The sequence below is a fragment of the Apus apus genome, chromosome 7 (assembly GCF_020740795.1).
Source record: "Apus apus isolate bApuApu2 chromosome 7, bApuApu2.pri.cur, whole genome shotgun sequence".
NCBI classification, from domain to species: Eukaryota; Metazoa; Chordata; class Aves; order Apodiformes; family Apodidae; genus Apus; species Apus apus.
The window spans coordinates 31,770,845-31,784,840 of record NC_067288.1 but is presented as its reverse complement, the minus strand read 5'-3'; the positions used below and the strand labels follow the sequence as shown (position 1 = coordinate 31,784,840).

Here is a 13,996-nt window from a genome sequence, read left to right as displayed (position 1 = left end):
TTATCCTCTCCACAGAGTGTATTTTGATTGCATTAAATGAAGTCAAACAGCTGAGCTGGAATGTTGTGCAGAGGTCAGAGCTAGTTGCATATAGGCTTTTTTTCATTTCATGCTGTTATTTTCCCATTCATAAACTATTTATAATGCAGGTAAGTTGTGCTAAATCTTTATTTCGTGGCATTGTTTGCAGTATGTGATACCAGCTTTAAGGACAGGCCGAGGCAGATGTCCTCTAGTAGCTTGTACCATAAGTGAACTCATGGATTCGGTATTATAAGGTGTTATTTAAGAATACTTAAACCTGCTGCTCAGTATGTTTTTATTTCTGTCTACAATGCAAAAGGAATATACACTTGTTTGGTGCTCAGGCATGATTTTGTGAGTAAGACTTCTGCTAAGTGCGGCTACATCTTATTCAGGTGTTAAAGTTTGCACAGGGTCATATTAGGCACCTTCTTTTAAAAAAAGGTTCTTTCTGTCCCCAGGCACTGCACAGATGTGGTTTGCTGTGTGATCTTCATAGTCGTCATTCTGGGTTACATTGCATTAGGAATTGTGGGTAAGTCCATGCAGGTACAGCAGGGCTTTCTATTGCAGAAGGGAAGCAACTTTGTGAATGTTAGGATTTGGGACTGAGACGTTGCTTTTGCTTGTATCTATGTAAAACTTTCCTGTCCATAAGCAATGCCTTGCCTAGAAGCCAATAATGAATTAGCATTCAGTGACTATTGTAATTAGAGACAAGTTCCAACCGTATGTTTACTGAAAAACTCTTTTTAAGTGTGTTCAGGTGATAATTTTGCTATCATAAAGTAACTGTGGTGGAAAAATTCACTTTCATTTGTCATTTATCCTGCAGTAAAAGTTAAACACTTTGGTTTTAAGAGGCTTTTTGTTACATAAAATATCACTGAAGGAATTTATGTGAGCAGTAAGGAGAAGTAAGAGAAATTACTTCATTTATTGTGGAATCCGAAGTCGTTTGTACATCAGGATATTAATTAATAATAGCCATTTTATTTTGCTTGTGTGAGAGAACTGCATGAGTACCTGTATGTGAAAGGACACATGATGCTGTACAAATGTACTTGCTGTGTCTGCATGTCTGTCTGAGCTCTTTCAATTTGCTTGTAAGAGATTGTTTTGGCCCTGCCTTACAGAGAGATTGTGCTGTGCTTCTGCTGTTCTATTCACTCTAATTTACTCCTAAGATGAGATCAGCTTTGGTACAGCTCCAGGGGCCAGCCCTGTATAAAATACTTAAGAGTCAAAGAAGTTCACTTTAAGAGAAAATAAGTTATAAATTAACCCTTAGTAATGAATTATGCCTTATGGCTTATTATAGAAACAACAACAAAGTAGATTTCCACAGTTACTTGAGTATATGTGTGTACTGCTCTGGATCCCTGTTTAATTTGGCTTCAGAAGAAAGCAGTAAATGCAGGTTCATCACACGACTGGCATGACTGAAAATCTGAGTGAAGTTTTACCCTCGGAGTTGTATGTACATCTGGCACAGGCTTCAGCTGTAGGTGTGTCTGTGTGACAGTGGGGTGGAAGGTTTTTATGTTTCATGTTTCATGGAGGCTGAAATGTAGGCTTAGTAAAAGTTAGTAAGTTCTCCTTGAAACATGAAACACAATGATTTTTCTTACAAGCCTTTCTTAGTTCTGCTTCAGTGATGGCTGCTGTAGAGTTACCGTTCTACCTTTACATATGAACTAGTAGTGCTAATTTAGCATTCCCTGTAGTTTTCCTTTCCATCAAACTGACTTAACTCTTCATGTTTATTTCAGAGACACTGGTCTTATCTGAGCCATACTTTACAAATGTTTACCTCTTTATTTAAGATTATTTTGCTTCAGAAAAGTGCACATGAAAGACAGCAAATAAGTTATCCTGGAAAAGAGCCTCATGTTCCAAAGGACACATTAATTCAAAGTGATAACTCTTGTGGTATCGCTCCAGGGGATGCTTGTACAATGCCAGTGGTGCCAAGAGGGATTTACCAATTCTGTGTCATGTGCTCTGTTATCTGTTTCAATACATTAGTAAATTGCTTCTGTTAAAAAGCCAAAAGACAGGTCAGTTTCTCCATACATTAAAACATTAAAAATGTACCTTTAAGGGAAGCCAGATAACTGTATGACAGACTGCCCTTTCAAAAACACACAGTAGAGGGAATGAGACAGAATAACCAGATTTGCAGTTCATTGTTGAGTATCTGAGGATGCCATTGCTCTAATAACATTTTTTCCTTAGCCAGGAGCTTTCCAGCCTTTACAACTGACATATCCCATAGAGCACAGACAAAAAGGAGTGTATCTGGTAGACATGTAGTGACAGATATTAGTTATTTTTGATGTTGTCTGTGTGTTGGCTCCACATCAGTGGAAGGCCTGAAATGCTGTGCTCTTGTCATAGATGTCACACTGCTGCACTGGGGGCTGAGTCAGATGTGTGACATGCTTCAGCTGTCCTTTTATTTTCTTTTTTAGCCCAGATGTTCGTGCCAGCACTTGGGCTGTAGCCTTATGAACATCAGAGCATGCCAGAATAAAAATGTTTCATGACTGGATTCCTTTTCATTTAGTAGTGGATAGTGAGTCACCAGGAGTGCAGCAGAACGTTCAGAACAGGGTACTGCTCTGTCAGGCTGGCTTTTACTGTCACCTTCTCTGCTCAGTGAGAACTGTTGAACTGGGTCCTTATTCTTCACTGGCTAGGCCAGAAAAATTGTGTGTTTATCCCATGGATTCTCTCACTGTTGTTGCTCTTAAGTTTGCAAAGAAGGTGACAGAGGATTAAGTTTATTAGTCTTAATGATCAGCCCTGGCACAGGCAATGAAAGAAGCTGTGTGTTTTCTTTTGGTCATTGCCCTTTCTGGTGCAGAGTTAATTAAATGCTAAATGTATCTCTTCTAAACCAGACCAAATTGTTTTGTTTCACTTTGGAATTTAGCAGAGAGGCATCTTGCTCCATCCTCTCAGCAGCTGATCCCAGTGATGGAGTTTCACAAAGGGTGCTACATCTATTGTTTTAAAACAGATTGGTTTTAGCACTGTTTTATTAAAAATAGGACTGAGGCTTTAGGCACACAGGACAAGTATTGCCACGCAGGGTAGTACTGAGAGAAAAGAACTGAAGTAAGTGGGGGCTAACAAATAAAAAAGTAAATGAGATTTAATGCTGATGAAGCACTTTAGCTTTCTCTGAGCATCAGGACACTAAGTTAATATGGTGCAGCTAATCTGAATGTTTAGAAAGTGTTTGATACTGAGCAGCAGGTTAGTTTATGAACTTCAAAACATGGGGAAACTAACAGAGGTTAAAAAGAACTTGCAGATTAATTTTGTTAACCTAAAACCATTCCAGGTGAAAGGTAGCATTGCAGATTGTCTGTAACTATTTGCAAGTTACTGAAGGCATGTTGTGCATCTGTCCTGAACATTTCAGTAAATTTGCAGGTTACTGCTCTGAGATCTTACATAGGTTCTGTCTCTGCTGCACTGAACATTGTTGTTAAGCACTGTTGTTCTTACCAAAGTGACCTTGAGGGAAATGACAGTTCCACAGATGACAAAAATAATGTCACAAAGTTGAGAGAAAATGGAGTAATTAGAGAGAAGCAAGTTCAAGGTGGTTTGCATAGATCAAAGCCTCAAGTGTATGCTAATGGGCTCCTGACATCCAGGATACAGTGCCAGAGGGGGAGGGTTGGCACTAAAATCTTGGTAATACCTGTAATCTTTTCCTGTAGTACAAGCACAGGAAATGCTTGGGAGAAGGTCAGTGGTCTTTTTTTACATTTCTCTAGCAACCTGGTTTTAGGCTGCTAGCTCGGGGTAGTGATACGGAATTATACTCTGGTGCTGTATCTTAGTTTTGAATGATACTTACAAATAAATGAAGTTTCCATTATTTAGGGTCAGATAAGCAGCTGATAGTCAGGATGGCTCACAGGCTAGTCAGTGGCTAGTCGTGATGGGAGCCTAGTCAGGTCTGCACCCTGCAGCGTGGGGAGAATCCTGGTCATAGTGGCTGTTGCTGTGTACTTGATCCTCAAAGGGAAATACTGGTGCAGCTGAGAATAGCTTGGAAGAGAAATCCTGCTTCCCAGCGGCGGGAGCAGTGTGAAGGTTCCGATCAGCCCCTGCCCCTCGGTGCGGCGCTTCGGGCTGGCGTGTCTTCGGGCAGCGCGGCTGCGGTCAGGGCCAGCTCTTCTGCCGGCCGCCCCAGAGGGGACACCCCTGGGCTGAGGTAGAACAGAGCTAGTGCAGCCCTAACACACACTGGTGGGAGGCAGGCAGGGATCCCAGGGCGCAGGGGAGCTGCGCGCTCCCGGCCGTGGCCGCGCGGTGCCGGGCGCGGGACGGGGGGACCCCCGGGCACGGGGCTACGGGGGAGCAGGCGTGTCCCCGGGCAGCCGAGGGGAGCAGGCGTGTCCCCGGGCAGCCGAGGGGAGCAGGCGTGTCCCCGGGCAGCCGAGGGGGAGCAGGCGTGTCCCGGGGCTGCGGGGGAGCAGGCGTGTCCCCGGGCAGCCGAGGGGAGCAGGCGTGTCCCCGGGCAGCCGCCCGGTTGGTGGCGAGTGGGACGTGCCTGTGCTGGCCCTGCTCTCGCGCTCCTCCGAGCCCGGCACCTGCAGGGCTGGAGCTGCGGAAGGTGGGGATGGCTGTGGGAGCTGCAGACCAGGACTGCCCACCAGCTGAAACCAGAGTCTTGCCTGCTTTGCTCTCACCGCCCGGGTGCTGCAGTCTGCTCAGAACTGTAGCTTTCCTGAACAGAAAATTGGTTCCGTGACTGTCCAGTGAAACCAGGACATGTATCATATGTAAATTGACAGGTGCAGACCTAATAACTGAAAAACGGGACAGCTGCCATGTGTGAGGTCAGGACATGTTTTCATTTAGCAAGTGAGAGTTTGTTCCCGTTCTTAGTGCAGCTGGGGTCCATTAGATTTAGTCACACCCAGTGTATTCCTGTCACACAGCCAGGTAATCCCGTTAATTCCAATGCCATTGAGGTTGTCTGTGAATGTTCAAATTTGTCTACATAGTTAGGTTTCCCCTTCTCATAACCACTATTTTTAAAGTCCATTACCTCATATTTTGGATACAACCCAGATGTATGTGCCCTGAAGGTAAAAAGTGAATTGCTTTTCTTTCTTACTGATTCATCCATGTCTTAGTTCAGTTTAGTTTGGTTTATATTTTAGTTTTTCATTAGGAAATGAACAAATCAATACTCTTCAGTGTGACAAACAAACATTAAAATGTTACTTTAGAGGTGATACATTTTCGTGCCAGTTTCAATTATTAACTGGGTACACTTGACCTAAATGTTAAAAGATACATCTGTATTTGCAGCTTGGGTGCACGGCGACCCCAGGAAAGTGATTTATCCGACTGACAGCTACGGGCAGTTCTGTGGTCAGAAAGATACCCCCAATGAGTGAGTACTAAATCCCTATACTTGCCTTTATTGCTCGTGCACTATGAATAAGATGTGAGGTGTAGACCTCGCTGCTAGGGGGTCTTGTGGGAAGCTGGACAGTGACACTTTATTTATTCCAAATAAAGTTCAGAAATAGATTATTCGTTTGGTGCAATTCTGGACCCAAATTTTTACTATAATGCATTTACTTTCATAATGCAGAGAATATTTTTTATAAAGTATCAGTATAACTTATGACTAGCTGGCACAGTCTCTAGCTGCCCAAGTTTGGATAGTTAATAACTTGCTGAGTAATTTCTGCTGTCCACCTTGGGATAAGAGTAGTCCTCAAGCACTGTAGCCTGGTTCTTGGTTTTTCTCAGTGTGCACCAAATAACAGAAAAGACTATAAGGAAAAGCTGTTGTTTTTTTCTGGTGCTTATCAGTGCTGGTAGAGAGGAGACTGAGTGGTCTGGGACACAGGTAGCAGTAACCGTACCTTCCTGGAGGATATCAGCCAAACAGCTCTATTTACTTGTCCTTGTTTCCCAGTTTTTTTAATTTGTGACATGTGAGAGTTAAATGAATTAGTTGATATCAACAGAGTACTTATAGATGAAAATAGCTGTTCAGCAAAGAAAGCTGTCACATCCATATTTTCTCTGAAAAACTTAAGTGTTTCATAAAACAGAATTTAAAAAATAGTTTGCTTTTCCCCTCACCTTCTCCCTTTCAAAAAGTAGGTATTACGCACCCTTTATGCCCTTGTCACTGTCAAGAAGCTGGGTGCTATGCAGGAGGTAAACCAGAAGCTAGTGCTGGCAACAGCTCTTTCCTCTTTCTTTTCCCATTTAGTTTTCTGGGAAAAAACTGTGGAAGCCACTGTCCAATGGGCAGTTTGGAGGGAAGTGGCAGAGCTAGGGCTTTATATCTTCCCAAGTTGTTTTACAGAGGAAACAGACTCAATGGTGTTAAGATCTGTTCGCCCTCTGACCAAGATTCCTCAGAGCAGTTGTTGAAGTATCCAACTTCCTGAAGAGCAGAAACTAGGAGAAAAAGTTATGGTGTTGTGCTTGTTCCCATCACTGCACTAGTGATAGTGTACACTACTAATAGTGAATTGTTTTGCAAGGATGCATGTTTTGTTAAACAGTGCATAGTAGAACATACCTCAAGGAAAACAGTTTAGCCTTGTCAAATGTCAGGGAGTTGAGCTAATCTCAGTTCTAAAGGGAGCTTGAATGTGCAGCAGTGCTTTGAGTATCAGCAGTGCCTTTGAAGACACAGCCATATTCAGCAGTTGGTGGGAGCCATGTGCTGGTGGAAGGTTGGAGGAGATGTCCTGGGCTGTGGGATACAATGGGGAGATGCAGGAGCAGGATGTGTGCCAAGACTGCAGAGAGAAGAGTGGCAGCCTTGTGAGCCCAAACATGCTGCATTGCTCCTGCTGCCGTCTGCTCCCAAGGCAGAGCTCCCTCCCTCAGTGCTGCATGGCCCCAGTGGGGCTCGCTGGTGACTCTGACACTTACTGTGTTCTCTTGCACATCATAGGCCATGGAGGGCATGGTGTCTTGTAGGCACTGTGTAGTCCTGGCATAGCTAGCTGACTTTGAAGTATTGTTTAGCAAGGGCAGGACTCTCCTGTGCCATCTTCACTGGAGCTATCAGGTGAATTTATGACATAGCAAAGATTAACAGCATATTTTGATTTCTTCAAAACCCAGATGTTTAAATCCAGAGATCTTGGGGCAGTTGGTTTTCAACAAATCCAAACTGAGGTGACAGCTACTTCAAGGTCTCAAGTTCCAGAAGCTGTCAAGTATCTGGACTCTGGGGTGCGAACCCCTCAGTCTGCCCCTTACTTATATCTAAGGAAGTTTATCAGCATTATTTGCAGATGCTGTTATTATCTTTCCTGGACAGCTGCTTTCAGCTTCCAACCATAAAAAGCTTTTGATTGATTTTGGTGCCACCTTCTGATCAACAAAATACAAGCAGCTTTTAAAGTGTAGCATTTACTGGTAGTAATTTTGCTTGCAGTGTATGCTCAGTATGTTCAGTGCAAATAAAGTGACTATAGTGTCTTTCTAGAGCTAATTTACAGACCTCACTTAAAATAGTTACATAATATATATATTAGAATAGAATTGAAATATCAATGTATACTATAAATTTTTGAATGGTATGATGTATAAGCACCCATATTTGTACTATTAATATCTTACATGCTCTTCCATAGGAACAAGACCATTTTGTTTTACTTTAACATTCTGAAGTGTGCCAGCCCCATAGTGTTAATAAACCTACAGTGCCCTACAACACAGGTGAGTGAGACAGAGAGAAAATATTTTCCCTGCCTTTAGTCATGGTGCTTGAGAGCTAGACATACATTTGTTTGGATTAAAAAGTTGTTGTTCCTATCCTTCAAAATATAATATGACTGTTTTATGGATGATGTGTAGCACATGGTCTCTGTAGCCTATGATCATCAGACAAATACATGGAAGTGCATGAGATTCCGTATTTTGGGAAAGAGTTAAGAAAATATTCAGCTGTTTAGTTGAGTACAAAAAGTTGTTACTTAGGAATTCATCACAGGCAGCTATCCAGTAGTAATCAGTGCGTGCAGAAAATAATTTTGATTGACATCTAGGATTTTTCAAACGAGACGTATTCAAGAAAATGTGCAGAGCCCCAGGAACAGGAGTATCTGGGTGAGGCTAGAGCCTATGGCACTTCCATAAATTAAGATCCTGAAAACTTGTTCTTGCCTTGTGCCACAATCTGTGCTCCCTTAGCTGTGCTGCAGCTTCTCGTGAAGCTGTGAAATAAATCCAGTCACTGGACTTTTGTGGGTTGAACTTAATCCTTCTGTCTTTTTTACATGAGACCATTGTACTGTTCTGGTTTGCTGAACAATTGCACAACCAGCTCTGTCAGCTCATCTTAAGAGGCAAGAACCTGTGGTAGGTTAGAGGGGTTAGGTGCAGTGCTGCTCTGATCCAGCTGCTGCCAAAGTAAATGTGCTGTGTCATTAAACTGCAGGTGGCAGAGCTTGGTCTCAGCTGATGTTCTTGACAACGTTCAGTGAAGTTCAGTGTTAATTTGGTTACAGGTTGTTACATGGTAACAAATTTATTGATCACAAATGTCAATTGTTTATTTATTTGACTATCATTATGATGTTTCCCATTCCAGCTGCCCTTAACTCCTGATCCCTATCCTCGATAGATGTTTTTTCCAGGTCCTTCCAACCAGGATGATTCTATGAACAATTTTAGCTGCATAAGACTTTAAAAAAATAATATTCAACTAATAAGTGTAATAGAAAGAAATTACCTGTATACTGTGAAAGTATCTACTGCACCACCTTGCTCATATACACTGCTGCTGAGGGAAGTAGAGAAGGACCTGACAGATTTTTTTTCCTGGTGTTCAAAAAAAAAAAAAAAAGGTATTTATTTTTTCAACAGACGGAAAGCTCTGCAGATCTACCAGGCATGGGGAGAGACTTGGAAAGTGTATTTTATCAGAGAATTTTAGAAGTGTTCATCTAGGGAATCAGAAGGAAAACATATGTCCCTGTCTAAAACCCACAGCAGACATTTCCAAAGAAAAATCCATAAAACAGGCACTTTGTTACATGGCCTTTTTCTTGCTTTTTAGTTGCACTGACTTTCCTTACACTTCTCTACCCCCAGTGTATCTTTACTCATTTTTTTTTTCTTTTTTTGCAGCTTTGTGTGTCAAAGTGCCCAGACAGGTTTGCAACCTACATTGATGTTCAGGCTTCCTACAGATACAAACCAGAGCAGTGGAATTACTTCCGGCAGTTCTGCAAGCCTGGCTTTAACAACCCCCGCAAGGTCTGTATGTGTCAGGAGGGAATGGAATGCATTCTTTCTTCAATTGGTATGAAACGTGCATGATTTTACTGAGCTATGTGAAAGCTTTGAATTGTTCTGATACTCTCACCATACAAGGAGCTGTCCCCTATGTGTAGTTTGTCATTGATTTAACTGGAGGTGAAGGTCTTGTAAGCACAGCAGATCTCCACTCTAAATGGTCACTGTTTGCTTAGAAGAGTATCTGCAGCTACCCAGGGAGTTCCTGTGCTGGGGCAAGCAGTGTGCTGTAGTACTTATGTACTCCACAGCAGAGTATCTCTAACTAGTTCTTAAGGCTTCTGAGTTATCTATAGCTACTTAGTAGTTTACTAAGTAGAAAAGGAGAAGGGGAGCCAAGGATCAGTTGTCCGGTCACTCCTGGCTTAGATGCTGCTCTGAAGTGAACAGGTCTTTTCTTTTTTGTCACTAGAAAAGGAGAGAATAGTCTTTTCCCAAATCTCAGTGGAAGTTTGGATTCTCACATCATGAATGTATCTTGCAGCCCCACCAGTCAAGTCTGGGGAGGAGGCTACAAAGCCTAGTTTGGGGCATTTTCTCAGACTGGGTGAGAAACCACGTAGTTATTCTGCTATGTATTCAGCATTCCTATTTTTCCTCTTTTTAGTCTGTTGCTCAAGTCCTACGTGATGAAGATTGTCCTTCGATGATCATTCCAAGCAGGCCTTGTGAGTGGCTCTACTTCTTACCCACACCTTAGCAGATGACAGGTGTTCACATTAAAGCACGGCTCTGGTCTGAGTTGTGTTCTGTGGCCAGCTCAGCAGAGCTGTCACCTGACAATGACATCCATTCCATTTTAAGCAGTTTGAAAGTGTAAAGATGTGTTGATACTTTTTCAAACTGCCATTTGTCAACATCCAGCATGTGATCATGTCAAGCTGGGCTCTTTCTTGCTCTTGAATCATAACTGATCAGAAAAGCTTTGCAGCTCAAACTGTGAAACCCCGTTAGCATCAGAACTTGCCATGACTGTAGGAAGGACCACACGGCAGCTCTTGGAGCTCAGGTTACACTTCAGCCCAGTTACAGTGCAGATTGCTTTCAGCTGTGGTGCTGGCTATGCAGGGCAGAGAGGAGTTAAGGGGCAGAGATGTTTTTGTCACTGGGGTCAGGAGGTGTTTCTGAGGAGATAAGCACAGGTCTCAGAGCTCATCTCAGCTGCAGAAGTGTTATGCCAACAGTATCTGTCACTGACCCAGAAGCTCATGCAACTAAGAAATCGGTGTTTATTTTTTTCATGCTTTAAAATAGATATGTAAACCAGTGATGAGTTATAAAAAAGTGAAAAGAGACTGAATTTTTAAAAAACACAAAGAGTTAGTATGAAAACTGGTGTACTGACACAGAGGACAGAAAATAATTTGCAAAGAAGCTATTATCTTCTTTTAGAATACTATATGGGACAAAGATTACAGAGGGAGGAAAAGAGACATGTTACTTAATTATTTCCTCAGAATAATTGGTGGGATAGATATTCTAGACTGAATATTGAACCCTGGCATCAGTGTTTAGTGGAACCTGATAAGGAGAGCACAGAATTGTTACTAGTTCAGTTGTGTAGGAGGACTGACATGTCCTTGCCTTTGGAATGAAAACCAGGACTTTTTGCAGCAAAGACTAGGGCAACATAAATGAGTATGTAAACATCTCTCCTTTTCTCTCTCTTTTTATAATCTCCTCCTCCCTCTGTCTAACCAATAGTTTCTGTCTTTTTTCCATTGCTTCCTCTCCAAGAATATCTAGTGCTAGTGGCGGTACTGGAGCTCATCTGGCATATGAGGAGCTGACACTTGCTGTTATGTGTTGTTTTGGGTGCTAATACCATTCGTGACCAGTCATGTTGAGTCTGTCCCTGGGGGCTGGTTTGATTATTACCATGAAATGACATATTTGAGAAGCTGCAGGTTTTGTAAGCTGCCCAGATACTGACAGAGAGTAAGTTCTACATTTATTACAAATTCTTAAACTGCTACAGATACTACTGTTGTTATTCAGTAGCACCTAGAATCTCCCAAGTTGAAAGCTGTGATCCCACCATGCCTGAACTTGGACAAAAAGCCCCAGAGCAAAAATAGTAATATTGAATATATTGGCTCTTCCAAGATTTGTCAAAGTCAATGTATTGTTAGATAATCAGTTGAAAAACAATTGACTGTGAATCTGAATTTTCTTAAATCTGTGACAAAAGACAAGTGATAAAAGTGGAGCTTGACATGAGGTGTAATATGCATGCTCTTTTTGATATTTTGAACAGTTCTTAAGAGATGCTTCCCAGACTTCTCCACAAAGAATGGGGTGCTGACGGTGGCAAATCAGACTACGTTCAAAGATGGAAGAGGGAAAACAAGAAATGTGACTGATCTCAGGGAAGCTGCCAAGTAGGTTTTACCCCTCTTAAGGGCTCATTTGTTGGAGTCTGAGATTGTGAACTAATTCAAGTATTGAAAAAATAATTAGAAACTGTTGCAGCAAATGGCTGAGGGTTACCCAGGCAAGACTTGCTAGTAAATGGTCTCTCTGTGCCTGAGTGCTGGCAAAATTCCAGGAAGGAAAAGCAGCACTGTGGTATGCAGTAATGAGCAAGGAGCCAGAAGGTTTGCTCTGGTGGTCTCAGAGTGACTGTCAGTTTTAAAGACATTCTTGTTGTTTTTCCTAGCAAAAATTAGTGTTAAAGAGAGCTAAAGGAGGCAGAAAATGGAATCGTTGTGTTGCAGGACTCGGGCCAGCCTGGAATGGCCCCACTGCTTCTTCCCACTGGCTTGGACTGTCCTGGTACTTTGGGCATCTCGCCTCTTCAGAGCGCTCCTCTAGTACATGTCTGAGGGTCAGAAAGCAATGACTAGGCAGTGGTGCATGACCCCACCACAGCAAACACCTCCAGTCCTGGCATCAACCAGGAGGAGGGAACTGCTGCAGTCGCCTCCCTTCTCCAGCTGCTGTCAGCCAGCCTGGCTGGGGCACGGGTACCTTTTCTTACCTCTCAATCCAAAACACCTGCATCCTATTCAGTTCCCTTCCTTGGGCACCTACAGCTACACTGTGTATTCTTTGAGAGGATCCTTAATTTCTTCTCAGGAGAATATGAATATGGCCAAGGACTTTGCAGGATAGGAAAACTGTTCCAAAAAGTCACCTCTTGCTTCATGGAGCTGTGTTCTGCTGCTCTGCTCTTAGCAGTTCTGGAGTCACAAGTGTTTGGCTCTTGGTGCATTGCAGATCTTAATAGCATCCACTGTTGTTGTGACATCATAAACAATTATATCTGGTGATAATTAGTAGTCATAAAGCGCTTGAAATAAAGCTTTTTTGGGGAGCTGTATGGACATTTTAACACAGGTTTTTGCTTTGGCATAACTGTGATGTTGGCTTGGTTACAGAATTGAAGCTGGAGGATAGTAATATACTCCTATCTCTAGAAAAGATATTTCTTTCACTGAGCCTTTTTGTTGTATAAATAAATTCTGCTTTTATACCTGAAGCAACCTTTCCTTTGGTTTGTCTTTTCTCAGTGGCATCAATAATGTCCTGGATGCAAGATCAGTTGGAATGAAAATTTTTGAAGACTATGCCATTTCCTGGTACTGGATTTTAATGTAAGATTTTTCGTGGGTATTCTTAATTTTTCCAAACTCACTTTAGAATGTGCAAGAAATTGACAGAATTAAAAAAGGGGCAAGAAACTCCTTGGTATGTAGCAAGCTCAGTTCTCTCTGGATCGCTTATTGAAATCAGGTTATAGTACAGCTTCTTGCAAAGGGAGGTGCAGATTTGCTGGAGAGAGACTGGACCATTTTTTAAAAACAGAAATTCTAAATACTGCAGTCAGTTTCCACATTTCAAATACGATATTTTTATAAGGAATTGTTGCTACTTTTAAAGTAGTTGGGTAAAATTTTCTTCACATTTTTCAGCAAATTATGTCCTACATGCAGTGGTTTCTGGGCAAGTGTATTTAAGTGCCAGTTTGGGTGGTGACAGTGAAGGCCAGATAATTAAAGGAGACTGGATTAAAAATTAAATATGGAATTGTTTTAGTCCTCTTTGCAACCCTCAAAAGAACTACTGCTTTCAAGCCTCAGGACAGTTGTTGCCATGTACTCAGTTTTGGTTTTACTAGGACTTGTGTATATCTAAAAATAACATTAGATAAAGGTAACTTACAGCTTTCAAGAGTGGTAAGTTCCAAAACTGCAACTTCTTTTGTGGAGCACATTCTGAATTCCAGACAAGCCATTCAGAAAAGGAAAATACAGCATGCTAGGAAGCCTCTATAGGACTTAAGACCAGCTTACCCAGGTTTAACTAAATAAGCTGATGTTCTTTTTCCTGTCCCTCTGCCCATCTGTCTTAGTTTACCCAAAACATCTGGTTTTGATTGTTTATGATCAGGATGACCCATTTTTTATCTTTGGTAACTGGCTAAATAAGCTGGGAACATTCAGAAGAGAAGTTACTGAAGACAGGCAAGCAGAAGTTTTAATTCTTTTGACTCTGCACTAATACAAAATTCTGATGTAACACCAACTAAAACTCTGATAAATATAATATTCTGTGAAGCATCTGAGCTGGATGTTTGTTGTGTGGGATTATTGTTAACATTGCTTAGTTCACTTTGCTTTATGCATGTTGCTTTGGAAGGCCTTGCTGAGTGAAA

At 41.9% G+C, this 13,996-nt stretch overlaps 1 protein-coding gene across 3 annotated transcripts in view; it reads left to right on the top strand.

Moving 5' to 3' along the window:
- SLC44A5 (solute carrier family 44 member 5) overlaps window positions 1-13,996 on the top strand; it is a 68,991-nt gene that overhangs the window by 34,206 nt on the left and 20,789 nt on the right. For 2 of the 3 annotated variants that reach the window (XM_051625725.1, XM_051625726.1), the window contains exons 3-9: window positions 486-559; window positions 5,368-5,452; window positions 7,674-7,758; window positions 9,172-9,300; window positions 9,947-10,007; window positions 11,597-11,720; window positions 12,852-12,935. In XM_051625725.1, the coding sequence (XP_051481685.1) occupies window positions 486-559; window positions 5,368-5,452; window positions 7,674-7,758; window positions 9,172-9,300; window positions 9,947-10,007; window positions 11,597-11,720; window positions 12,852-12,935 (642 nt within the window). The remainder of the gene's footprint in view (window positions 1-485; window positions 560-5,367; window positions 5,453-7,673; window positions 7,759-9,171; window positions 9,301-9,946; window positions 10,008-11,596; window positions 11,721-12,851; window positions 12,936-13,996) is intronic. The other variant, XM_051625727.1, reaches the window with a different exon arrangement.